The sequence below is a fragment of the Ictidomys tridecemlineatus genome, chromosome 5 (assembly GCF_052094955.1).
Source record: "Ictidomys tridecemlineatus isolate mIctTri1 chromosome 5, mIctTri1.hap1, whole genome shotgun sequence".
Lineage (NCBI taxonomy): Eukaryota > Metazoa > Chordata > Mammalia > Rodentia > Sciuridae > Ictidomys > Ictidomys tridecemlineatus.
The window spans coordinates 95,591,081-95,617,770 of record NC_135481.1 but is presented as its reverse complement, the minus strand read 5'-3'; the positions used below and the strand labels follow the sequence as shown (position 1 = coordinate 95,617,770).

The 26,690-nt window shown below is 45.6% G+C and overlaps 1 protein-coding gene across 5 annotated transcripts in view; it reads left to right on the top strand.

The window, feature by feature from the left end:
* The first annotated feature begins 4,293 nt into the window (after positions 1–4,293).
* Positions 4,294–26,690, top strand: part of Dpf3 (double PHD fingers 3) — a 259,655-nt gene continuing 237,258 nt past the window's right edge. For 3 of the 5 annotated variants that reach the window (XM_005321197.4, XM_078050466.1, XM_078050465.1), the window contains exon 1: positions 4,294–4,398. In XM_005321197.4, the coding sequence (XP_005321254.1) occupies positions 4,367–4,398 (32 nt within the window). In that variant the 5' untranslated portion in view covers positions 4,294–4,366. The remainder of the gene's footprint in view (positions 4,399–26,690) is intronic. The other 2 variants (XR_002483520.3, XR_002483521.3) reach the window with 1 other exon arrangement.

The following is a 26,690-nucleotide window of genomic DNA, read 5'->3' as shown; positions in this document are numbered from 1 at the left end:
TGTTTCCACAGTTTAGCTATTGTGAATTGAGCTGCTATAAACATTGATGTGGCTGTGTCACTATAGTATGCTGATTTTAAGTCTTTTGGGTATAAACCAAGGAGTGGGGTAGCTGGGTCAAATGGTGGTTCCATTCCAAGTTTTTTTGAGGTATCTTCATACTGCTTTCCACAGTAGTTCCACCAATTTGCAGTACTACCAGCAATGTATGAGTGTACCTTTTTCCCCACATCCTAGTCAACACTTGTTATTTCTTTCTTTCTTTTTTTTTGTACTATGGATTGTGGATTGAACTCAGGGACACTCAACCACTGAGCCATATCCCCAGCCCTATTTTGTATTTTATTTAGAGACAGGGCCTCACTGAGTTCCTTAGTGCCTCACCATTGCTGAGGCTGGCTTTGAACTCACTATTCTCCTGCCTCAGCCTCCCAAACTGCTGGGATTACAGGTGTGCTCCACTGAGCCTGGCTGCTTATATTCTTGATAGCTCCCATTCTGACTGGAGTGAAATGAAATCTTAGAATAGTTTTGATTTGCATTTCTCTAATTACTAGAGATGTTGAACATTTTTTTCATATATTTGTTGATTGTTTTTATATCTTTTTCTGACAAGTGTCTGTTCTGTTCCTTAGCCCATTTATTGATTGGGTTGTTTGTTTTTTTGGTGTTAAGTTTCTCGAGTTCTTTATATATCCTGGAGATTAGTGCTTTATCTGATGTGCGTGTAGTAGAGATCTTTTCCCACTCTGTAGGCTCTCTGTTCACATCATTGATTGTTTCTTTTGCTGAGAAGAAGCTTTTCAGTTTGAATCCATCCCATTTATTGATTCTTGATTTTACTTCTTGTGCTTTAGGAGTTTTGTTAAGGAAGTTGGGGCCTAATCTGACATGATGAAGATTTGGGCCTACTTTTTCTTCTGTTGGGTCTCTAGTCTCATTCCTAGGTCCTTGATCCACTTTGACTTAAGTTTTGTGCATGGTGAGAGACAGGGGTTTAATTTCATTTCGCTGCATATGGATTTCCAGTTTTCCCAGCACCATTTGTTGAAAAAGCTATTTTTTCTCCAATGTGTGTTTTTGGCATTTTGTCTAGTATGAGATAACTGTTTTTATGTGGGCTTTTCTCTGTGTCTTCTATTTTGTACCATTGGTCTACATGTCTATTTTGGTGCCAATACCATGCTGTTTTTGTTACTGTTGCTCTGTAGTATAGATTATTACCGTTTTTTAAAAATATTTTTTAAGTTGTAGATGGACACAATACTTTTATTTTATTTATTTTTATGTGGTGCTGGGGATCAAGCCCAGAGCCACATATGTGCTAGGCTAGTGCTCTACCACTGAGCTACAATCCTGATTCCATTATTGCCATTTTTCAGAGGAGGAAATGGAGACATTCAAATTGATAAATAAACTTGCCCCACAGTAACCCAGTTGGTAAGTGGTGGGCTCAGGCAGGTAGATGCTAGAGCCCATCCTCCTACCGTAGACAGCGCTGTTAAATTTTAGAATCCAATATTCTCTAAAACTCTGTTCAAAGTTCCTGTATTCTTTAAATATATTTACTCTACTTTTGAGCATTCTGGCAAGAAAATTTGTGTCCTTTTTATCTATCACATAAAACCCAGAGTTAAAATAGTAACTTTTATGTCTCAGAATTGACAAAGGATGTATTTAAATGTCATTCTTGTATTGACAGTTAAAATGATATTCTACCCTCAGTCCTTTTTAGGAGTAACAAGAACTAAATTGCCAAGGCTAACCTCAAACTTGCAATCCTCCTGCCTGAGCCTTTGGAGTTGTTGGGATTATAGATTCATGCCATTGCACCTGGCAAAATGTACTTTCTTTAATTCATTATTTTTCAATTCATATTGAAATTGTTTTACAGATAAATGTTTTAAGTTCTACATTAACATTTCTCAAGGTGATCTTTTTTTTTGGGGGTGCTGGATTGGGTGCTGGTACATACTAGGCTTGTGTTTTACCATCCACCTGTCATTTAAGTGTGCCAGGTAGTTGAGGATTATGTTAGTTTCTTCATCAGGATCTTAATACTAAAAGTTATGAACATTCTTAAAGTATGTATTTTTTTTTAAGATGTAATATCATTTTTTTCTCTTCTCCAATTAAATTATAAACCTCATTCAGGGTAGCCTGTACATTTACTACTTCCTTTGTATTTAAAATTTTTTTTTTGTAGTTGTAGATGGACAGCATGTCTTTATTTTATTTGTTTATTTTTATGTGGTGCTGAGGATTGAACCCCAGTGCTCCACTCTGCCATTGAGCTATAGCTCCAGCCCACTTGCCCCAACCCACTTCCTTTGTATTTTAATGTTTTTAAGACATGTCCATGTTGTCATCTTCCTATCTGAGTTTCTGTGCCTTAATATCTTTCAGAAGTTGGTGGGAGTTCTGACTGATGCTTTTAACTCATTTTTTTTTTTTTTTTGGTGGTGCTAGGGATTGAACCCAGGGCCTTGTGCATGCAAGGCAAGCACTCTACCAACTGAGCTATATCTCCAGCCTTAGTGCTTGCTTTTTAAAATGACGTCAGGTCCTTCCCAGCCAAAGTACAGGCTTTTGAACTAATCCCTTGACAATTAATGAGGAAGGAGTTTTTCAAACCTTAATTTTAGAAAAGAAGATAACTTTCCAAACTAATCTCTGTGAAGGTATACAGAGAATTTACAAAGAAGTCTGTTGAACCTGGGACTGGGGTTGTGGCTCAGTGGTAGAGTGCTCGCCTAGCATGCATGAGGCACTGGGTTCAATCCTTAGCACCACATAAATGTAAAATAAAGATATTAAAACTTAAAAATAAATATTAAAAGAAAAGAAATTTGTTGAACATGGCTCTACTACTAACTAGGCAGAGAGAAAGAGTGATAAATTTCAAGTCTGTTATGAACATACTGACTCAAGTCTCATTTTGCTAATGTATCTAATGTACTTGACTCCTGAAATGTGAAAGTTCTGGGATTTTTTTTTTTTTTTTTTTTATTCATTGCCTTGGGAGGAACAAAAGGAAGCTAGAGTGCAGAGCTGTGAAGAACTGGCAATTTGGCAACTCTTCTTTTTACCCCTCCCCCTACGATCTTAGCTGTTTGACCCGATTAAACAGCTTTGGGATGGTAGCCAGACTTCTATATGCTAAGGAGTCCCCTGCACAACGATTTAGTGAGATTTCATCCACTTGGGGCTTCTTGGGGGGCATCCTTGCCCCTGGAAGCCTGACTTCGCAGAAGTCTTCCAATTTTGTCAAGGGGTCGCCAGTGAAGAGTTGTCACTGACTTGAAGCAGACAGACTCTCTGGATGCCTGGAGTCACGTAGGATTATTCATTGGCAAATTCTTTTCACCTTCTATCTAAGTAGTGAAAGGTGACGCCAGAATCTCGAGTGCCACTCCCCGAAAGGGACTCTGGCAACACCCAGTCCAGGTTCTACAACTTCTGCCTAGTTCCTCGCTTTCTTAGTAGCACAGACCATTTTCAGAAGTTGCCTTAAATCTTCCTTGTCCCTAAACCTAAAGGTCAGATCGCCACATCGAAGCCAGCTCTCCAGCGGGCCAGAGTCTGATCTTTTCGGAAGTTTCTGGTGAGGCTGGGGAACTGAAGCGGTGGTAGCTGGGGACCACGCCGAGTGACCACCGTGAATTACGTAACGAAATCTCTGGCTGCAGAAGAGACAGAACCTGACACTGAGACATTCCAGGGGGAGGGGAGTTGCTGTTCTGGAGTCGCCAGGGTTAGTGGCTGCAATTCCAAGAAATCCAGAGAGGAAGGTGGCTGAGAGAAAGAAAACACTTCGGGAACAAGAATATTAAAAAACCGCTGGACCCAGAGCACTAGCAAACGGCAGGACACGTGTAGTAATTTGTTAGAGGAAACGGCAGCCTTCCAACTTTTGCACTGGAACACGGGGATTTACCCTTCGGGGGATTAAAAGCAGTGATATGCAAAGCCAAAAGCAAATGAATGGGATTCAGTGGTTTGTTAGCAATACGTAAATATTTCCTTACAGGAGCGCAAACTCTCTGCAGTTATTTTAAAAAGTAGGGACTCAAACCAAGCTAGAATACTCTCCCGTGCATTTCCACTAGTCCCAGTCGGAAAAGGAGCTGCTAGCGCGGTACTTCCCCTTTAAGACCTGCTAGCTCTCGGGCTCTACAAAAGGGAGTGACCTCTGGGCTTTGACAGCTCCCCTAATAACTACCACCGCGAAGGCCCCGCCCACCTGGCGACCAGCCGCGCTGATTGGCTGGCGGGCCGGTATCCCGTGCTCTGATTGGTCCGCCGCTTCCCCTGAGCGAACCTTTAGAACTCTGAGACAGACAATATTCTGTTACATTGTAGCAAAATGGCGACTGTCATTCACAACCCCCTGAAAGCGTAAGTAAGACTAAAAAATGTACATATTCCGCGTGGTTTCAATATGAAAAAAAAGGCGCCTTCTGCGTGCCGAGCGCTGCCAATGCTCGGCGCTTGCAGGCGCCTCCAGCCGCGGCGGGGCTTCTCTCTTTTCTTTCTGCTCTTACTTCTTCATCTTCTTTTTTTTTTCTCCCAGAGCGCAGAAATGTCAGGAGATGCAATTAACAAAAAGAAAATTGTTACATTTGTGTTCTACTTAATTGGCGGACCAAGACTGAGAGTGAGAGAGGGGTTACCAGCAGGAGAGCCAGGCGCTCCAGCGCTTTACAGCTCAGGGGGTCTTGGGCAGCTCGGGGATTGCACGGTCCCTCGAGTCCCCTACCTCGCCGGGCGACGAGTGCCGCGCGGGCGACGGCCGAGCGGGGACCGAGCGCCGGGCAGGGGCTGCCTCGGTGCACTTGGATGAGCCCTGGCCTCCGGAGCCCGAGGCCCCCGCCCCGCTGCTCGGACTGCCGGGGCGAGCGGACAAACCGCGGCGGCTCCGGAGTTCGCAGGGCGCTCTCTGCCTTCAGATCTCTGGCGGGGAGTTTGTGCAAACCTTCCGGAGTTGGAGGACCGCGGGGGGAGCAGCGGGTCCCGGGAGCCCCGGGGCCCAGGTGGTTGCCCCGGGCTTTTCTGCCCTGGCGTCCCTGGATCGTGAAGGCGCTCCGGGCGGTCGCCGGTGTGTCTGCGTATTTGTAGACAAACTGGCTGTAGTAAATTAACGACTCGGGTTAACTTGGGGTTGATTTGGAAGCCGGGTAGCTGCAGGTCTTATGAATGGTGTTCTTTCCTCCTCTAGGTGAAAAGCCGAGGCGGGCGGGGAGGCGGTTTGGGGCTCCCCATCCGAGCCGGCTGCGTCTGCTCGCGGCCAGAACTAGGGGCAGGTGCCTCCGGCCGCCTCGGGGAGACTTTGAGCGGACGCCCAGATCCCGGACACAGGGAGGCGGGCTGGGCGAGGACTCGCAGGGGCCAGTTCCCGGGCCCGGTAGCCAATTCCTGCTTGCTTTCCTTCCTTCCAGTCGGGGGAACTGTTAAGCCGCCAAGTCCGCTTGCGATCGCGGAGCCGGGGGCGGCCTCGGAAAACTAGTGTCGCTGTGAAAGGGGTGCTATTGGCAGGAACGTTGGCGGAGGGTGGCTCCTATCGAAACGCGGCGCGACGTGGGCTCCGGGGTCAGCACCCCTTGGACCAGGACTTCCCCGCCGGATGAAAGCCCTCTGGCGAGGCGAGGGGGAGGTGCGGATGGGTGTTTGGTGCCGAATTCTCCCCGGTGTGTGGCGGTCGTTGACCCCGCTTCTTTTAACTCTGCACATTCGCGTCCTAAGCCCGGGCTCCTACTGGAGTTGAAAACCAGGTTCGCACCGGGGCGGCGGTAGGGGGCATTCCTAACGCGAAGGAACGCTTAGAGAGAATCGGACGTGTTTACACCAGCTTATCTCCCACTGGTGATAAGGAAGGGGGTAGGAATGTCCCAGGTCTCCGGGGAGATTGGAAGCTGAGGCTGATCAGAGAGGGTTCCGATCCTGGCTTCTGTTCTCGCTCGAAGCTCAGATACATTGCACTTGAACGCCACAGCGTTTCACCCAAGAAAGAAAATGTTTTATGGCAGAATAAATGGGCGTAACTTCGCCGCATCCTAGCTCCAGGTCGCTCGCGCCGCCTCACCGCTGATGCTGGGAGTTTCTACCGAATCCACAACTGATTTGCAATTCCCTTATTTCCAGCTGAAATCACATACTCGGGCTAGTGCCACCTGGTAAACTCAAGTTAGAAAGATCTATTTCGCATGTGCGCAGGGTTTCCTACTGGGAAAGCCATACCCTTGTTGCCGGGGAGCCGGCTTTACGCGCGGGCGGGCGCAATATCTCTACGCTCCAGTGTTCCCTTGCTCACTCCACTTTTTTTTTTTTTTTTAAAACCACGGAAGGCTGCGTGTTTGGGGAGGATGGGGTAAGTAAGGAACAGAGAAGCGGGAAGAAGAGGGCCAAATCTTGGCCGGTTAGTGGAATTAGTTCTGAATTATACTTGCACTTTGTATAATTAGAAACAGTTGCAGCATGATGTATTTGTAATTCGGTATTGACATACGCTGGCACACATGCAACACGCCTGCCTGCTTTTTTCTAGGTGGGAGTTGAGTGGTCATTTATAATTAGCTGTCCCTTTTTGCATCCCAACCCCTCTCCCTGGGGGTGAGGGGTGTAAACAATACCACCCCCGCCACAGCCGAGCTTTTTGCGCCCTGATCGGTTTTTAAACTCCTTACGAAGGAGTACACACGTTGTTACTGGGAGAGCAATACCATCTGCCTTTATTTTATAGAAACAACTTGTTTAATAAAACATCTTGTATATTTCATTTGTTTTTAGAAGTTGCTGATCAGGAAACAAAACACACGTGAATAAATTATGCATGGGATAAATTAGAACAAAGCGCAGAGACACATCAAGCCGAAGGGATGGATGGTGGTGCAGGGAGGAGGGGGAGCCCGGAGGATGGTTTGGAGCGCTATGTTTTTATCCTCATGTGTCCCTCCTGACAATGAAACGGAGCTCAACGATATTAGCATTTTCTCTGTGTGCGTTCTGAGTCTCCCCCTCCTTTAAAAAAAAAAAAAAAAGCCAACACCACCGTCGCCCCCTACAGAAACTGGTTGCACAAAGGTTTTCTCTAGGATTGGGATAAAGTAGCTTTAGTTACTGTGCCGCTCAGGTTTCATGCAACACCTATGTAGAGCTCTGTCTACTTTAAGTATGGACTATTTTTCATTAGACTAGCTTTTCCCATGCGGCACATTCAATAATATAATATGGTGATTTGGGCACAATTGGATGGCACAATTTGACCCTCTTAGCTTTAGGGGTCTTCCTTAGGGCCCTAAGCTCGCTCTTGCTCTCTCGCTCTCTCTCTCTCTTTAGCAGTTTGGTTTTTTTCCTGGTTGTCTTTGATCTCCCCTCAACTCCCTTTCTTTTTCCTTCTTGTTGTACCCCGCACCCCCTTCCTCTCTGAAGCTGACAGCCTAGCTTCTCTTTCTGTTGTGCCTTTAACATCTTATTACTGCCCAACAGGGTGTTAGAGGCAGAAAAAGGAGCTGCCTGGACTGATCAGATCACAAAGGGGACGCAGCAGGTGGCCCCATAACCAGGCGGTCACATCTGGACAAATAGAATTTAAAAGCACCAATGGACATGTATGATGTGTAAATGTGTATGACGTGTTATTTAATTTAGCAACTACATTATCTGAGCAAAGATGTGTGAGTCAACCTCATTTCTTACATACATAAGCAGGCAAGGGATATATGGAGAAATATGAATTTGACAAAGGTCTGTGTATAAATACAGGTAGGTAACATAAATATGAATTTGAGGTCTGAGTGTAAATTAGTGGCATAGCATGTTGTATTCTGGTTGATTTCTGCATACCAAGGAACAATGCTTTCAATATAAGTTCTAATCTTAGTATTCTAGTTTAGGTAAATCATCTTCCCCCAAATCTGCAAATAACACTTTAAACAATTTACTCTATTAGTAAGTTATCAAAACTCTGGTTTGTCTGCACTTAACTGGGAATGTCTGCCACCTTCTGCCAGATTTGATTATGCACATATGTATCTATTATTTTAACTGCCTGCTTAGGAAAAGAATAACTGTGATTATGATTTAATTATTCTGTATGAACCAATAGGAGCTTACTTCAAGTTAACTGTTTCTTTATAAAGAATGAGACAAATAAGCTATTTGAGCAGGTTTATAACTGTGAAATACATATATATAATTGTATCAAAACTTTCTTTTGTAAGGAGTTACCCTTGCTTGGAGGTATGTGTCGATATCCATGTTTTGTTATTGAGGATACAACTTTGAGAGGTGTAAATACACTTACTTAGCCAAGGTCATGTTTACAGCTGGATCTCAACTCTTCATTTCTTTGTCCATGCTCTCATCTGGATACAGTGTATTCTAAGCTAGAGTGTTTTTTATGCCTATGAAAGTTAGAAGTCAGACCTCATTCTTGTTGTGGCAACCAGTTTAGCTGTCAGAGAGGAAGGGGTAGGGGACCACATTCCTGGTCCTAATCTCTTGGCTGTTTCTGTGGGGTGGGGATTGTGGGTAGGTACTAAATGGAGCGCGATGGGGTTAGGACTCTGTGAACTTGCAGCCTTTTATGGACAGTATTTTAGTCTTTTATGGAAAAGGACCCTTCGATATTTCAAGCCAGCAGATGCCTGAGAACCACCTTCTCCATCTGCCTCAGGTTTGCTATAGTAAAAAAGCTCCAGATTCTCTAAACTTCATTAGTGCACATTATTTTCCGGTGGGATGAATGTCTTGTTTTGATGAGATGCTTGTGAAGGAGATTAATTTCTGGCAGGACATAAGTGGAGGCATTGTCATAGAGTAAACCTCTGAAAATAGCCTGGCCTGCAGACCTCCTAGGGGACATGTGAGATTGCCAGTGGAATGGGAGCTGCCCAGTCCCAAAAGGTGGGCTGGAATTCAGAGGTGACTTTGTTGGACATTCCTCATCCTCCTCTGACTTTTCATGGCAAGGGGGCTAGATTTTTGGATACATCTGAGAAAGTCCATCATGTTTCCAGCTGTTTTGGAGATGTCTACAATGTCACCGGCAGCATGTTTTGTTTTAAGAATGGAAACTGAGGCCGATGTTCCATGTTTTGAAGCGCTGTCATGCTGAATGCAGTGGCAGTGGGGGCTGGGTCATATAAAGGCTCCAGAATCCAGGTCTGTTTATTATCCCAACCTCTGCAAAGTAACTTTTGTGGTTTTTGAGTGTTTTGAAAGTCACTAGAAGACAGAAATGGAGCCAAATGTGGCAAACCTCTGGCCAAAAAAATCCCACAACCACCGAAATATTTTTTACCCAGCCGCGATTTTCCATCAGGAGTCTTATGTAAGCATGACCCTGGTTTTAAATAGTCTTTAAATATGAAGATATTTAACAAGGGAAGATAAAGAGTGGCCTGGGGGTGGGGAGGGAGAGAAGACGGATGAGTGCATAAAATCACTGTGTGGCCTGAAACTCTGAAAAGTTGATTGTTTAACTGCAGAAGAGGATGATCCATGGCAAGTTCCAAAGTTTTCTAGTGGTCAGAGGGATTGGGGAAGGATGAGGTGTTGTAGTGTTTTTGTGATTTGTTTTTCTTAGTGGTCCAGTTCCTGGTGTTTCACAGTCTGTCAAACCATATGGATGAATGGAGCTAGCATCATAAAACTGTCACCCAGGGAAGGTTTTTTGAAGCCTGTGATTTGCATTAGAGTTTGAAAAGCAGTGGTTAAGGGGTGTTGGTGGGGGAGGGGTGGGGAAAGACATCTAGAGTGTGGAGAATTTCTCGGGTGTGTGTTTGTGAATAGTGGTAGTGGCCGGTGAGTGGCAAGGGAGGAGACGGGGAGGCTTGAGGCGGCTTGGGAAGACTAAGCTTCAGGGGCTGTGTTTGGAAGCAGGGAGGGACAAGGGGATTAGGCTCAGAGCTCCTAATAATGGGGTTCAAATAGCCCACATTGAGTCCTCTACCACCCAGGCCTTGGTTCTGAGCCTGGGGAACAATAATGGCACATGTCCAATCTCCCTTTTACCCCCTCTCCTCCCTCCCTGAATCTGGGGACTGTGGTCATCTCAGGTTGCTATGAAATGATGAGTTTTTTGTTGTTATTCACCTTGAAAATCTGCTGTTTGGTATTATCTGCGATTGAAAGCTCCACCAGAAAGTTTTTTTCCATTCTTAAACTTTCACCTGCCACCAGCGTGTTCCAGTCTCAAACCCTGTTCCCTTTGGTGTTCATTTCTCACCAGCAGCTGGTCTCTTGTAGCTTTGGTGACTCGGGAATAATGGAGGAGAACCAATTCAGGGAGAGAAGTCCAGAGCCTCAAGATCTGCCCCATTGCCAACTTGCTCTGTGATTTTGGACGGTCTGAGCTTTGTATATTCCTTGTTTTTAAGATGAGGAGAATGAGCCAGGTACAGTGGTACATGCCAGTGATCCCAGGAAATGACTCAGAAGGCTGAGGCAAGAGGATTGCAAGTTCGAGGCTAGCCTCAGCAACTTAGAGATCCTGTCTCAAAATAGAAAAGAAAAGGGTTGGGGGTGTAGTTTAGTAGTAGAGTGCCTCTGGGTTTAATCCCTAGTACTATGTATGTGGATGGTGGAGTGGATAGATGAAGAGGATATACTTTGTCAAAATTCCTTTCAAGTCAAAAACTTCCTGGTTCTTTTTGTGGTTGATTAGAACAGGGAGGAGAGGTAGCCGCCAGAGTTCCCGTTTTTTTTCTTTTCTTTTTTTCTTTTTTATGGTGCTGAGGATTGAATCCAGGATCTTAAGTGCTGCACCACCAAGCTGCATCTCCAGCCCCTTTATTCTTATTATTAAAATGTGGTTCTCAAGGGAAGTTATAAGACTGGGAGACTCTTGCAGTTTCCTCTTTTTTGGCTCAGTCTTGCCGCAGGATGCTCCCACTTGGGGTTCTCACCTGGATGGAAATTCCTGAACCAGAGAGAGGGTAGGTTTTTAAGAATGTGGGCTTTGCTTCTGATTCTTTCTTTCTCATTAGCACCCCAACTAGAGTCTGTTGAGAGAAGAGAGAGGAACTGGAAGACCAATTGGTCTATTTTGATGTTTCAAGGTGCTCAGATAGTGTTTTTAGTTGTGAAAAAGACTGGAATTACCAAGCACATTTGTCTTCCTCCTCCTCTTCCTTCTTCAGGCATTTGGGGAGAGAAATGGGAATGTAGCTCCCTGGTAGACCACTTGCTTAGCATGTGTGAGGCCCTGGATTTGATCATCAACACTGAAGATTTAAAATAAATAAAAAAAAGCTTGGAGGGAGACTTGCTTGTTCATCATGGCACCTATTCTAGTTAACACAGAAAGGAAGTGCTCATTTATCTTCTGTGTGGGAAGCTGCATGATCCTGGCTGTTGAGGGAGCTGGAGTTAGTGAGCCTGTACTGATGTCTCCCTGAGCGTCCTCTAGGGTTCCCTATGTTATTGTTGAAGAAATGGAGGCACCCAACAGACACACAGGGGCTCACTAGCACTGTGTGTCTGTAGTGTCTAGGTTGGAATTTGCTGCCTCCCCTTCATTGACATGCCTCCAGAACATTCCCAGATTCCACTGAGGGATTATTATCAGGTTTTTCTTGGGTTGAAAACTCCCTTGGCAATTTTATGCATGTCTAAAGAAGGAAAGCAGGGTTTGCAAAAATCCATCAGAGAATGCACAGAAGCTAGTTTGTAAATTCTGAGACTTAAACCGAGAGAAAACCCATAACCGAGAGAAAAACTCATAATGGTCACCCTGTCCTTTGGCAGAGAGAGGCGTCTCCTTCATTTTAAAAAACCGTGGTAAGATATGCATAACATAGAAGGGACCCTTTTAGCCATTTTAAGTGTACAGTTCAGTAGCATTAAATAAACTTGTAATGTGGTGTAACCATCACCTCAATTTCTAGAACTTTTATTTATTTGTTTATTTTTTTTGTGGTATTGGGGATCCAACCCAGGGCTTTGTATGTGCAGTGCAAGTGCTCTATCATTGCTACACCTCTAGTTCACCCATCTTTTTAAATGTTATTTTTGAGACAGGGTCTTCCTAAGTTGCCTGGGCTGGCCTTGGACTTGAGATTCTCCTACCTCAGTCTCCCCAGCAGTCAGGATTACAGATGTGCATCCAGTTCATTTCTAAAACTTTTTCATCATTTTAAACAGGAACTCTGTATATACTCATTAAACAATAACTCTCTGGGCTGAGAGTATAGTTCAGTGGAAGATGCAAGTGCTTAGCATATGTGAGGCTCTACATTTGATCCCCAGTCCCTAAAACAAGTAAATAAACAACTAAAAGCTTCCCCATTCTCTATTTCCACAGCCTCCTAGTACACACCATATTGCTTTCTATCTCTGTGAATTTCCAAGTATTTCATGTTAGTGGAATCCTACAATATTTATCCTTTGGGGTCTGGCTTATTTCATTTAGCACAATATCTTCAAGAGTCATCCATGTTGTAGCACATATCAGAACTTCATTTCTTTTTAGTGTGTGTGTGTGTGCACATATGCACATACCATGTTTTGTTCATCTATTAACGGACACTTGGGTCAATTCCACCTTTTTAGCTATTGTGAATTAAGTTGCTATGAATATCGATGTACAAGTATCTGAGTCTGTTTTCAATTCTTTTGGGTAGAGGTATAGGTTCATTTTTGGACTCTAAAATTAAAACATTTAAAAGAGTACTAATAGCATTATAGAATTCAACCTTTTCACCATTCCTTCTGTTGATCACTGTTTTGGGGGGATAAATATACCATGAACTGGGAACCCAGAGACTCCTTTCTCCCATCTCCCATCCCTTCCCCCTTGACCTGCCTTTCCATGAGGGTGAGGACTTCTTGTGGGGTTCAGGGCTTGAGCTGGGGAGTTCCAGGGACTGAGCATGGGTTATTTACCTGGTGAGCTTGGAGTGAAGGTTCCCTGGCCAGATGGAGGTGTGTTACCTGGCAACAGGGGAGGGAGGGAGGGAGGGAGGGAGGGAGGGAGGGAGGGAAGGAGGACCACCTGGGATGTCTGGATAGCTTGATAGTCCAGAGTGAGGGGGAATGCTTGCCTGTCTTTTGACACAGTGAGGAGAGCTGCATTGCCTTTCTTCTCCCTTGCCCTGCCCCATCCCTGTTTACTCAAGGCCCAAATGAAATAATAAGTGCAAAAGCATTTCAAAAGGAGGAAAACTACAAATGTGAGGTGTTACTGGGAAAATTAAAAAAGTTTTCTGTAGATGACTGAGACCTTTTTGGAGAGTCACTGAAACTTAATCTACTAAACATTTTAAAGATTGAAACGAAAATAAGTGAAACATTTCTGGCATCACGTAGCAGGTCCAGTCATGGTTTCTCAAGAAACACAGAACTGCTCGCCCAGCCACATGCCAATAGCTCTGGGATTTCAGTAGGATTTTCCCACTGTCTGGGTTGGAAATAGGTGAGCAGACAAGCTCAAGGGAAAAATCCCTCATTTTACTTCCCATGTCACGCTGAGCTGAGTCCATAAGGAGAGGTTCACGCGGTAGAGAGGACCGCTTTTCTGTGAACTTGAACTTGAATCCACTGCCAGTCTCTGGCTTGTCCTTCCACCAAGATGACCAAGGTGAACTGGAGTTTGGATCTGCTAATGAAGGAGAGGGTGAATTGTTGACTACAGGAAGCTGGTGGTGGGAATGGAGTCTTCAAAGTACAGTAGAGCTCAGACCTCAGAGTTACCGGGCTATGTCTTGGTTGCCAGCTTTGGAAAAGCTTCAGATTCAGTCTATGCTGCCAAGTTCCAATACTCCTTTACTTTACAGAGGCAGATGAAGCACAAAAAGCCATCTCTACTGTCTTATCCTCAACCAACAACTTCTCTCACCTCTTGATTTGCTGGCATTTGAGGCCACTTTGGAACTTCCTGCCCCTCGGAACCCAGAAGTAACCTTCCTCCCTGCATCTAGAAAGGCCACCAGTCTATTTCTCTTTCTAGACCCCTGCTCTTTGGTAGGGCAAATCAAGTGCTTGTAAACCAGGGAGGTAGACTGCTCCCCTAGGCCTCTCCCAGGGAAACCACTGTTGGGAGGGGAGGGGAGAGGGGAGGCACTGACGTTCTGGAGATGGGGGAGGGCAGGGTGGATGGGGCAGTGGGAGTGGAGAGAATATATTCTCTCCTGCTAATTATTTTCCCTGAGGACTTAGCCAATGCAGAACCATCTATTATCGTGGGAGCGCTCTATGGTGGTTCTGCCTGTGATGAATGCTAAGTGGAAAACAAGCAAGAAAAATTAACAGGCGGCTGCTTCTGTCCACCTAATTAAAATGCATATCCAAATGCATAATTCCTTATGTTTCCCCATGCACACACTCCCCTTCCAATCCCAATTCTATAGAGGAGGAAAAAAAAAAAAAAAACCACTTTCCCCCAAACATTTCTCTTGATTATGTTTTCATCAAGGAAGGTTTCCCTTAGAATAGAGAAGGACCTGCTCTTTGACCATTTCTAAAAAAATATTTTTTTTTCCTATTTTCTTAAATGGGGTCCCCAAATTCTGATCTGCTTTCTCATTGAAAATAAAAATCAAAACTTTATCTGATTGCAGAAAAAAGGAAGAAACAAGAAAAAGAAAAAAAAAAGTGTTCACCATTTTTGCTGACCTTTCAGTTTTGTGTTAAAAGTCTGGTGCGAATCAGTGATGAAAATGTTGAGGGTCTTCTCTGTTCCTTTCCCTGATTGGCACCTTTACCCTTTTCCCCACAATAAAATGCAAGCTTTTGTAGAGAGATTTTAGAAGTCAAGGATGCATCTAGCTTTGCAGATCAGGTACAGAGGAAAAACCCAGAAGCGTCTCGTCTGGGGGTGATATCAAAGATGCCAGACATGGAGTATGTAAGGAATCAAACACGATACCTCTTCATCCTTATTCTTCCCTGCTCTTCCATCTGCCCAGCCGATCATTTTCTCCCTCTCCAAAGAACAACTTTATTCAGCAGTCATAAAATATTTAATAAAACACGAAACTTAAGTCACTGTGTTCAATTCACTGTCACAGTCATCTCTGTGGCACAACCCCCTCCCCTGGCCAGCCCACCCCCTCCCGGAGCCCCTCGCCTGCCCTCCACAGCAGCCCCAGCTGTTGATTTATCAGGGCTGGCCGGCTCAGCAGTGCATGGAGATTGCTTTTAATTAACTCTCTTCATTTTTCCCAATCTTCAGGGAGCAGCAGCCATTTAATGATTTTAATATTTTATCTGGATTTATATCCGCCTTATTTGTTGTTTGACTTCCGCATTTGTTCTTCCTGAATTGCTTCCACATTGATATATTTATTTGCCCCTTTCCCTGTCCCCAAGACCTTTCCAGAAAAGGGGTGATGGATTCCAAAGAAGGCCATCTCCCTAAGCTTCCTGACCTGCCCAGTGTTGGCCTGTGTGATGGTTTGGGTTGGAAACTTTGGCATAGGAAACCCATTCTCATCTGACTCTTGGCTGAAGGAGTTTCTGAGCTTTTCAAAAAAAAAAAAAAATTCTGAATTTTAGAAACTGGGGCCTCTTTGCCTCTTTTTGTGTTTGTAGCCTCCAAGGAAGTGAACTGCCCTGAGAGTTGGTTAAAAACTGCTTCCTGGGGTTGTAGTTTGAGGTCTACCATTCGGCTCACCCCAGCCTTACAGAGTTCAATGGTTTTGTCCATTTATTTATTTAGTTACATATTTATTTATTGGGGTGCTGGGGATTGAATGCAGGGCCTCATGCTATCTATTTATGTATGTTATTTATCTATTACTTTGTTTATTTGATGTGCCTTGCTATGTTGCCCAAGGTGGCCTCAAACCAGCAAGGCTCAAGTGATCCTCCTTCCTCAGCCTCCTGAGTGTCAACTGGGACTATGTGCAGTACCACTATGCTAGGCCTAGTGGGATTTTTGGAGCTGCTGCCAAAGGATGGCTTTCATCTTAATGCTGCTGTAAGTGCCTTTAGGTAGGACTGTGGTCTGCTCAGCAACTACTTGGAAGTGTCATTGTTGGTATGATCTGAAAGAGGAAGTGAAGAAGCTCGCTGAAGCTGCCCCCTCCTTCAGCCCTCAGCTCCCCTTCTCCTGCCTACTCCTCAGTCATGGGCGTTCGGCACACCTGCTCAGTTTCCCCTCCTGGCCTCCTTTGGTTTGCCAAGTCTGCTCTTTCCCCCAGCAGTTCCAGAGAGGGCCAGCAGTCAGGCTTATGTGGGAGCTAGTTCTCAGAGCCAACGTGTCCACAGAATGCCCTTTTGGCATCTTGGTTTGGTGATGTGTCTTCAGGGTTACCCGTTGCTAGGCAACTGCCAACTAAAGTTTGAGCCTGATCTGGGGACTGCAGTGAATTGCCCTCAGTGACTTGTAGCCACATTTAAGAACTTCAATTTGCAGTATGGGCTCTGGGAGCAGGAGGCAGGGAAGACGTTCTTCTCTGTGCCCTAGGGAGAGAGATATTGGTCTTTAAAGTCTGGCCCAGTGCCTGGCACACAGTCAGTACACGCATATGTTTGCTGGGGTGACGAAGATGACAATCCTGAAAACCTACATGCCCTATCTTGTGTTGGTACTGAGTTATATATATGCAGGAGACTAGGGATTTGCGGGGGTGGGGGGAGGTGGCTTCTATAGTGCACTCCAGTGTCTAGGGTGCTATTGCATATTTCGTTTTCACCTTTCCTTAAAATCACAGACCCCTTCATGAATTCGATGAAAGTCGTGGATCATCTCCCAGAACAAAAAAAATGTACCTAGGGCTGGGTGCAGTGGTGCATTACTATATTCCAGTGGCTTGGGAGGCTGAGGCAGGAGGATTGCGAATTCAAAGCTAGCCTCAGCAACCTAGCAAGACCCTAAGCGACTCAGTGAGACTCTGTCTCTAAATAAAATACAAAAAAGGGATGGGGATGTGGCTCAGTGGTTAAGTGCCCCTGAGTCCAATCTCTGGTACCAAAAAACAAACAAACAACCCCCTCCTCAAAAAAAAAAAAGCCCCAAAGCACTTAGGTACGAGCCTCTACAAACCCTTAAGGAGCCCCTCTGTGGATCCCTACAGATACACCACCAGCTCGACGGCAAGCATCTGAGCATGAGAGATGTGGGTGAACTTATTCCGACCAAAGGATGCTTTGTACCCCCACTCAGAGATAGTCCCCTCATCCCTTCCCTGCCGTCTCACCAAAGTGCCTGTGGCTCCTGTAGGCAGGCCATTTGAGTGTCCTGTGGCCCCAGCCTGACCCCTGGATACACAACTGCCTACTCATCTCTAGAAAGTTCAAATGGTCTCCTCTCCGGTGCAACCCTTGCTGACCCTCAGGTAGTACTGGTCACAGCTGCCCTCGGCCCTGCAGTCTGTGCAAACCCTTCTCTCAAGTATAGAAATGCTTGATTGTGGTTGGTTGCAGCATAAGGCTCTGGAAAGCAGGGCAGTGGCTGCCTGTGCCATTCTCTCCCTAGGGCCTAACTTAGGAGACATTTAATAAATATGTGTGGAGTGACTGAGTGAATGAAGCCAGCAGGCAGCATGCTGCTCTGTGCACCTAAATTTGCCCTTAGGGTTGACATGTTTCTTATTCTCTCCTTTAATGGCAAGAGTTTGGAAAAAGGCAGCAAAGATTTCTCCCCAAAGATTCTTCAATTTCAGGTGTCAGGAAACTTGCCTGCATTTAGGAGGCCCAGCTGTGGGACAGGGCAATGTCACTCATTCTAACCCCTTGTTTCTTTTGTCTGTTTTTTTTTTTTTTTTTGGGTACCAGGCATTAGACCTAGGGGTGCTTAACCACCGAGCCACATCCCCAGCTCCTTTTATATTTTATTTAGCGATAGGGTCTCGCCAAGTTGCTTAGGGCCTTGCTTAGTTGCTGAGGCTGGCTCTGAGCTTTTGATCCTCCTGCCTCAGTCTCCCAAGTTGCTGGGATTATAGTCGTTCACCACTGGGCCTAGACTAACCCCTTGTTTCTTGACCACTACATCCTTGTAGATCTGAACAGCTTGACTTTCCCGCTTTGGTCTTGAGAAGTAAAGACAAACCCTTTTTCTTTGCTTTCTTTTAGAGAATAAGTAACCTAGGGTTTGTGAATAGCTATCTACAAATTAACCACATTTATTTATTTTTTGTAATGCTGGGGATCAAACCCAGGGCCTCATGCATGCTAGGCAAGCACTGTACTACTGAGCTTTATCCCCAGCCCTGTTTTTTGGTTTTCAAGTCAGAGAAGACCAGCAAGTCTAATGCTGATAGCTTCATTGGACAAGGAAACCAAAAGAATGTCCTGAGGTCACAACAGTACCTTTGTTTCTCATTTTGGGAGGGACACTGGCCTGTCATTATGATCTTTTCATGTCCTCTTACTGTGCTAACACCCTCCAACCCTGTCTGGGTGATGGGCTATTTGGAAGAAGGTACCACTCTGGAAAGGCCCTGCTCTGTGTCTGGAGGAAAATGAATACCTAAGAAGCAGATGGATTCCAGAGTCAAATTTTAGTCCAGATCCTGGTCTGCTAGATCTCCTTCAATGTGGAAAGCCAAAGGGAAAAAAAAAAAGAAACTGCTGACGGAGCCCCCAATAGAGGCTGGAGTAGCAGAACTGTACAAAAGTATTTGTCAATTCAGAAAGGTCAAGTTGCTTGAGCACCTATTCTCAGAGGTAACTCTCTCCCCGGTCCCAGCACATAATCCTTTAGTGTGGAGGGTGCTCCCAGGGCTGTCCGGTTCCTGGTGCTCATTTCCTTTCTGGGCAGCCATCCCAGTATAACAGATACTTATACATATTCTGTCCTCATTTTGTCTAATTACACACATCTCTGGGGGATGGGAAACAGGTTTGGACCATTCAATTTTAGGTCAGTTACGCACAGGGTAGCTGAGATGAACACTGGTCTATGGAGTTCTGTGAAATTTGGGAAGTTCCCAGAGTTCCCTGGCCCAGAGCATACCAGGGGACAGGACTGGCCATCTCGGGGGCTAGAGATCCCAGACAGTGTCAGGAGAGGGATGGAACCTGGCTGGTGTGTGAGTCTGAATTTTGGAACCTTTCTGAGACCTAGCTACCCTTGAAGCAATAAGACTCTACTTCTATTATTTTATGTTCTGCCAGACTGAGAGGACCCAATAGTATTGATCTCTCTGGCCATCATTCTTTCTCACTCTTTACCTGCCTAGGTTTTCTCTTTACTGAGAAATACAGAACAAAAGCAGCTCTGATTGATGGAACAATTGCCCCCAGTGCCTGTCTCTTTTGCTACGTGGATAAACTGGTCTGGAAAACATAAAGTTTTTCTTTCCCCCTTTTCTTTTTATTTTTTTTGTGGTACTGGGGATGGAACCCAGGTGTGCTCTACTACTGTGCTACATCTCCAGCCCTTTTTATGTTTTCTTTTGAGACATGGTGTCACTAAGTTGCCAAGACTGGTTTCCAGCTCGCCATCCTCCTGCCTTGGCCTCCTGGGTGGCTGGGATTACAGGCATGTACCATCACATCCTGCACATTCTAGAACATCTCCCTCTCTCTTGGAGACTCAGGCCAGCAGTCTTGGGCAGCCTTGCTTGGCATCTCTCATCTGGACTCTACTGTAGCCTTTCAAATTCCCAAGAAGAAAAAGGTCCGTGGTAACCCTTTTATTTTGCTTTTGCTTTCTGTTTCTTATTTATTCAGAGATAAGCTGCCCCAAGGTGCTCTGAGCCCTGGATAGAGGAATAATCCACTTAATGCTTCATGTCAAGGTTTGCACCTCCAGCCTGGGTTGCCTTCCGACCCCTCATCCCCCGACCCCTTCATCTAGTTCCCATTTACGTCTTTCTTCTTTCCTCCATGGAGAGCATATGGATCGAAAAGCACCGAAGGGACACCAAAGGACAAAAAGAGTGTTCTGCTTCCCCCCACGAAGGGCCCACTGGATCTCATAAATATGGGAGTGGGGAGGGGAGGAGGAAAAAAGGGAAAACTTACAGCATCCGTGAGAGAAGAAACAGGGTGCCTGACATTCCCCAGTGCCCCATAACTGCTCTGAACGATTGGCCCAGGCCAAGAGGGGGCCGTGTGTCAGAAGGTGGATGCAGTGGTTTCTGGGAGGAGGTGGTCTCAGGACCCTGGGAACTGGGCATGCTCGGTAGAGGCCAGGCCGGGCAAGTCCACACAGGAAAGGCAAGTGAACGAAGACTTGGAAAGCATTTGGGTGACTCCTTAGAGAACCCCCTTCTTTACTCTGGAAAGGAAACTCGGGTGGGGAGAAGTGTGAGGAGGACAGATCCGTTTGGCTGGAAGGTCCATGAACTGTGCCCAGGGCCATGCTGCTCTGAGTGGTGCCCCAGTTTGGCAACCAATTCCTGGGAAGTACTTAGCGCACCTCAGGGACCAAAAGAGCGTCGGAGGGGAGGGTGGTTTGTGGGGCTGTGGTCCTCTGTCCTCCACTAAGGAGGGTTTCCACCTTCAGTCCCTCCCCCTCACTGAGGGGCACACTGAATCCTGGTGTTTGGTTTCCTTGGTCACGTGTCACTTACTTGGGTACCTTACAGAGGCGGTAGGGGTGAGGGGGATAAACCTTGGGGCTGGCCATTGTGTAGACCTGGCATCAATCCTGTCCGGTCACCTGGGTGGCTTTGTTATGGAGGGCACACATGTGGGGTAGAGCCATCCAGGTGGGCAGATCCCTATGTCGTCTTCCAGTTTTTCTTCAATGACAATAACAACTCAGAAGTGGTGAGTATATAAATACACACAGAAATGAAGACAGTCAACGAATCTCACCCAGGGAGGAAGACACAAGTATTGATCTTTGCAGTTCAAAGCCTGGTGTCCCAAGGACTAGGTTCATGGTTCAGATGGGAAATAGTGGGTTTGTAGGGTTCTAAGACAGCGTGTTTCCTCCCAGGGGAACTGAGGTTTATTCTGAAGGTGCTGCTTCCGCCTCCCACCTAGGCACACAGGTGACCTTATCACCTACCCAGCTGTCCAGCTGCCTGCTGGCCACGTCCTCCTTCAGAGAGCTAGTTTTCAGAGACTGAACCCAAGTCCTTGGGTTCCTTGGAGCCTCACCGTCTTTGTAAGCTCAGATCACCCATCCCTGGGGGGGAGCAGGAGTGTGGTGAGCAGCTGCCATGTGACCCGCGGCTTGGGTGCAGGCTCTGGAGCCAGAGAGTCTGGGCTCCAATCCAAGATCTATGACCTTGGGCAAGATTCCCAACCTCTGTGCCTCAGTTTTCTCATCCGAAAAGTTGGAATGATCGTTTTTGCCTGTATGGGTTGTTGGAAGAATTAAACAATTTAATGTTTGTAAAAGCCCTTGGGAAAGTTAGTTGCCTATCACTCTCTTCGTAGATGTTTGCAGTGACCCTGTTTTTCCATCTGTAAAATGGGAAGGCATATTAGCTGACCCTCCCATGATGGCATCTTAAAGAAAATGAAATAATCAGTAGGAGAAATTCTAGTTTTTGGAGAAGAAAGAAATTCAGGAAATAGAATAAAAATACGGCATTATTGTTATTATGATGATGATGATTTTTTATATTTATTTTTTAGTTGTAGTTGGACTCAGTATCTTTATTTATTTTTATGTGGTGCTGAGGATTGAACCCAGGGTCTCGCATGTGCTGGGTGAGCACTCTACCATTGAGCCACAACCTCAGCCCCATATTATTATTATTATTATTTTATATTTATTTTTTAGTTTTCGGCAGACACAACATCTTTTTTTTTTAAATCTTTATTTTAATTTTTTTTTTTTATGTGGTGCTGAGAATCGAACCCAGTGCCTCAGGCATGCCAGGCAAGCGAGCTACCACTTGAGTCACATCCCCAACCCCAGACACAACATCTTTGTTGATATGTGGTGCTGAGGATCGAACCCGGGCCGCACGCATGCCAGGTGAGCGTGCTACCACTTGAGCCACATCCCCAGCCCCCATATTACTTTAAATTCTTAGAATAAATGTGTTAAAAAAGACTGAGAAAGACTTATCTATGGGATGCTTTGTCTGGGAGCTGATGATCACCTGCTGACATTAGGTCTTGCTGAAAAAGAGCAAGAATGTGTTTCTCAGGCACCAAGCGCTGCACAGAGGGAAGTGGGGCTTTGCCACAGCTGGTCTCCTGGCTCATGCTTCCATGTCCTGTGGCCTCTTGCAAGGGGAAGGAGAAGCTTTCCTGCACCAACGATCTCTGCCCTTCCTTCCTAGAGCCAGAGAAGGGCCGGAAGGCCTTCAGACCAAGAGGAGTGTGGGCTGAGAATTGGTTGGAGTGTGTGTCTCCAAGTTGACCCACGTGCCATGGTCAGGAGGGTAGGGGACAGGCTGGGGTGCTTCACTCACCCTCAGCCCTGTGCTGGCTGGTGTGTGTGTGAGTTCCCAGAAAACACTTTGGGTAGGCAGGGCTCTGTGCTTGACAAGCTGGCATTCCAAACTCCAGATCTTCCAAACACCAGACCCCTGTGTTATTTTTAACTGTCCAAAGTTTTTTCCACGTGGTGTAATTGATGGGACTCAATAGCCTCGTCAGAGAATCTAAACTTCAGCTTGTTTTACATCCCTTGAATGGGCATGTGTCTGATAATCCAGCAGAAAGATACCCTGCTTTCTGAATCTACTGTTCTAAATCTTCCCGCCCACCCCACCCCCCTCTCATCTCCATGGAGAGAGGGAGCTCAGAGATAACCCCAGCTCCCTGTTTCTGCGGCTCCAGATAGTGGGAGGAAGATCATTGCTGTCTGTGACCTTCTCCTCCCTACCTCTCTCTCTCAGTCCCGATAGCGAGGGACAAAGCTGCATTTTCAGGGAGATAAAAGAAAAGGCATTGAGAAGGTTGGTGTTCTCTCTCCCACTCTCCCTCTTTCCCCATGAGGGAAAGCCACTTTCTCATTGTCCTCTGGGGACAGTTTCAGAGAGATGCATTTTTTGCAAGAGAGCATGAGAGATCTGGGGTGTCCAGGATCTGCCCTCCTTGTGACCATCGAGAAGATTTTCAGTTGCCCACATCCAGGAGAAAGTGTCCCATCTCTCACTGGCTGTCACATGCATCATGAATTTCTATAGCTGGGGTCTCACTTTTCTTTTTCCACCCACAGGGGGGAAACACAGTGCAGGAGGCATTTTTTCCTGCATTTGTTGAGCATGTACCACGTGCCAGCTACTGGGGCTCTGTAGCACAGCCAACACGGGCCCTATCTCCATGGGGCTTATGAGCCCACTTGGAGAGATAGACATTAATCGCATAACCACACAAACGCACAAATAAACGTGAGATCCACATTATGTTGAAAAACCCAAGGAGAAACAAGAGAGAATAGTGGAAGGAAACTTTTGGTCTAATGTGTTGAGGGAAAGTTTCCTTGAAGAGGAAACATTTCATGCCAGGCAGATGGAAAAGCATGAGCTGAGGTCCTGTGGTCTGTTGGAGGACAAAAGGAAGGCCACGGTGGCTGGGGTACTAGAGAGGGAGGCTAATGACATGGTAAGAGAGGACACTCAGGGACTTGATGGATTGTTTTAAGGATTGTGTGCTTTATCCTCAAAGCAATCAACAGCCATGGAAAGGTGTAAGTTAGGAAGTGACTTGATCCAGTTCATATTCCACAAATTCCAACCCTGGCTATGGGGAGGTTTAACAATGGGGCCTGAAAGGACAGAGTGAGTGAGTTCTGGGGAGGCCTTTCCAGGCTGTGTGGAAAGTACAAATGAGACACAAACACATGCACAAAGGACAAAGTATTAGCTAAGAAAAGCTTCGATGCTAGAACTTTCCCCTCAACTGCTTCCTTCTTCTGGATCTTGGTGGTTGGGATAAACTGAGACCCCCTTCCCCATCCTTGGGAACTTTGGCTGCTGTGGATTGATTTATTTTCCTCCTACATGGAGTTATGCAGTTTGCCTTCCTCATGGTTGGGTCTCACGGGCCAACTGCCTGCTTTACCTGTTCTTTCAGGTTCCCGAGGTGTGGTCTGAGGTATCTGAGACTGATGGCTTCACCCTAGACTCCCAGAATGATGCTCTCTGGGCAGGAGGCCCTGCAACCCTATTCTTATATCCTGGAAACGTTGAGAACACAGCTCTCAGACCTGTGCATGCAACAAATATAAAGATATTTTATGTGTGTGTGTGTGTGTGTGTGTGTGTGTGTGTGTGTGTGTGTGTGTGGTGGTTAAGGGTGCCAAGTGCTTTTGAGACCCAGGTAGTCTCTTCTGGACCATTTAGTAATGCAGCTGAATAGCCTAGGGTCCTGGGAATTTGAGTGTCCCAAGTCAAAAGTGACAAAGTGTCTGAGTTTGTGGAGGAGAGAGTTCAAAGTCAGATGTCTGACTCCAAGTACAGCTTGACCTTCATCTCCAAGGTTTTGCATTCATGGATTCAACCAATTGTGGCTAGAAAATATTCAGAAGATTATTATTTATACTGAACATGTGCTGACTTTTTTCTTGCCATTATTTTCTAAACAGTTCAGCCTAAGAACTATTTAAATAGCATTTACACTGTCTTCGGTATTGCAAGTAAACTAGAGATGATTTAAAGCACCTAGGAAGACGTGTGTAAGTTTGCACAAATACCATGCCATCTTATATAAGGCACTTGGCATCCATAGGTTTTGGTATCCATGAGGATCATGGAACAAATGCTCTGCAGATACTGAGGATACCCTTATTTCTTCACATCTCTTTTCTCCCAAGTGCAAGTTAAAAAGTATTGAATTCTTACAATTTCCAGATATAGTTTTTCTTCTTTAAAAAAAGATGGGTAACTTTTTGAGGGCTCATGAGACCCATCAAAAAAGTGGGTATCCAGTTAGTACATAAAAGGGTGGAATTAGGTGAGTTTATTGTTGTTATCATTGTTATAATTTTAGATTAGAGAAGATAGCCAGCCTGTATAAAAGTAGGTGGAATGTATCAAGAACTCCGCCGTATCCATCACCAACTTCAACAGCCATAGTTGGGACATCTTTTCAATGGTTTAGATTTTGCACTGTGAGGCTCTTGTTATTTTTGTCTTTTGATTGAAATAGCTGAGAGGAGAGTGGGCAGAGGGCACAGGGAAGCTTTCAAACTCTTCCTACCAGCTGCCGACCAGAGAGGGAGGAAATCCTCAGACTCATCTGTTTCCCAAGGTAGAGTTGGGATGGTAGATCTAGGAAATGCCCTCGAGACAGACCACTCTCGTCTCCTCACCATCTGGACACCACCGAGGCCTGGCAAGATCTGGGATAGCCTTGGGCTGGGGATGTGGGTCCTCCATGACTTGAGACCCGACTCCCTTACCCATCCCCGAGGTTCTGGACTTTTTGGGCTCTGGCATTTCCCAGCAAGAAGTTGCAGGAGACAGAACTATGAAAAGCTGTCTCGGGCTGTAGCAGTCGAAGTCCCAGTATTTGGTCACAAAATGAGACCTGGTGGAGTTAAAATGGGTCATGTACTTGTCCCTTTTAGTTCTGCCTGCCCTGAAAGTCTAGAAGCTCCAAGGCAGCAGGTGACATAGGGCTGGTTCAGTGAATGCCTTGGAATTCCAGGGGAGGAAGAGGTGGATTTCATGGGCTAGCTGTCTGGGGAGGCTGGGCTGAAGGGTCCTGGACCATGGACAGGAGTTAGGAAGCCTTCCCTCTGAAGGGAGGGGACCAATCTCTCAGCAGCCTACTACCCAGACACTACCTAGCACTTCAGCAAGTAGAAGACTCTGTCCATCACGCTGTGGGGGATGCTCAAGGGTAGAGGATACCATTTCTGTTCTCCAGGAACTTTCTTTCTGGTTGAGGGAAAAGACATATGTTGAATACTAATATAAATTGAAGACTCTAAGACTAAAAGATGTAAGTTCTGTGTGTGTGGCCCTATGCTGGATTGTAATGCATGCATCAGTACATACAGCAGTCTTTTGTTTTCTTTAATTTTTTATTTGTTCTTCTTAGTTATATGTGACAGTAGAATGTATTTTGACATATTATATCTACATAGAGAATAGTTTCCCATTCTTGTGGTTGTACATGATGTGGAGTTACCCTTGTTGTGTATTAATATGAACCTAGGAAAGTGATGTCTGATTCATTCTACTGTCTTTAACATTCCCATCCCCCTTCCCTTCCTCCCACTCCCCTCTGTCCAATCTGGTGAACTTCCACTCCCCCGCACTCCTACCATCTGCATATCAGAGAGAATATTTGGCCTTTGGTTTTTTGGGGGGATTGGATTATTTCACTTAGCAAGATTGTCTCCAGTTCTATCCATTTGCTGGCAAATGCCATAATTTGATTCTTCTTTATGGCTGAATGATATTCCATTGTGTATATAGACCACATTTTCTTTATCCATTCATCTGTTGAAAGGCAACTAGGTTGATGGCTTAGCTAGTACATAGCAATCTTTTTTGCTGGAGGTGGGGGGATCTGGGGATCCAGCTCAGGGCTTTGCGCATACTAAGAAAGCACTTTACCACTGAGTCACACCCTAGCTACAACAGCCTGGTAGATGAATAATCACACTCCTTCCAGCTCTGACACCTGAACACCTATACTTTGCTCAGTGGCCCTGGGCTGTCCACTACACCCTGAACTCATTCAATCCTCCTAGAACCCCTAGGGAGCAATGGGATTCACTTTATCATAGATGTGAAAACTCCAAGTTTAAGCCACTTGCTGGAGACCCCACAGCTGGCAGAAATGGACCTGAGGAGGGAAACTGCCTCTCTGTTCAAGTGAGCTTAGGTTCAAAAAAGGAAGTGAGAGTACCAGCCAGCTGGGGAGTGGGAGGGAGG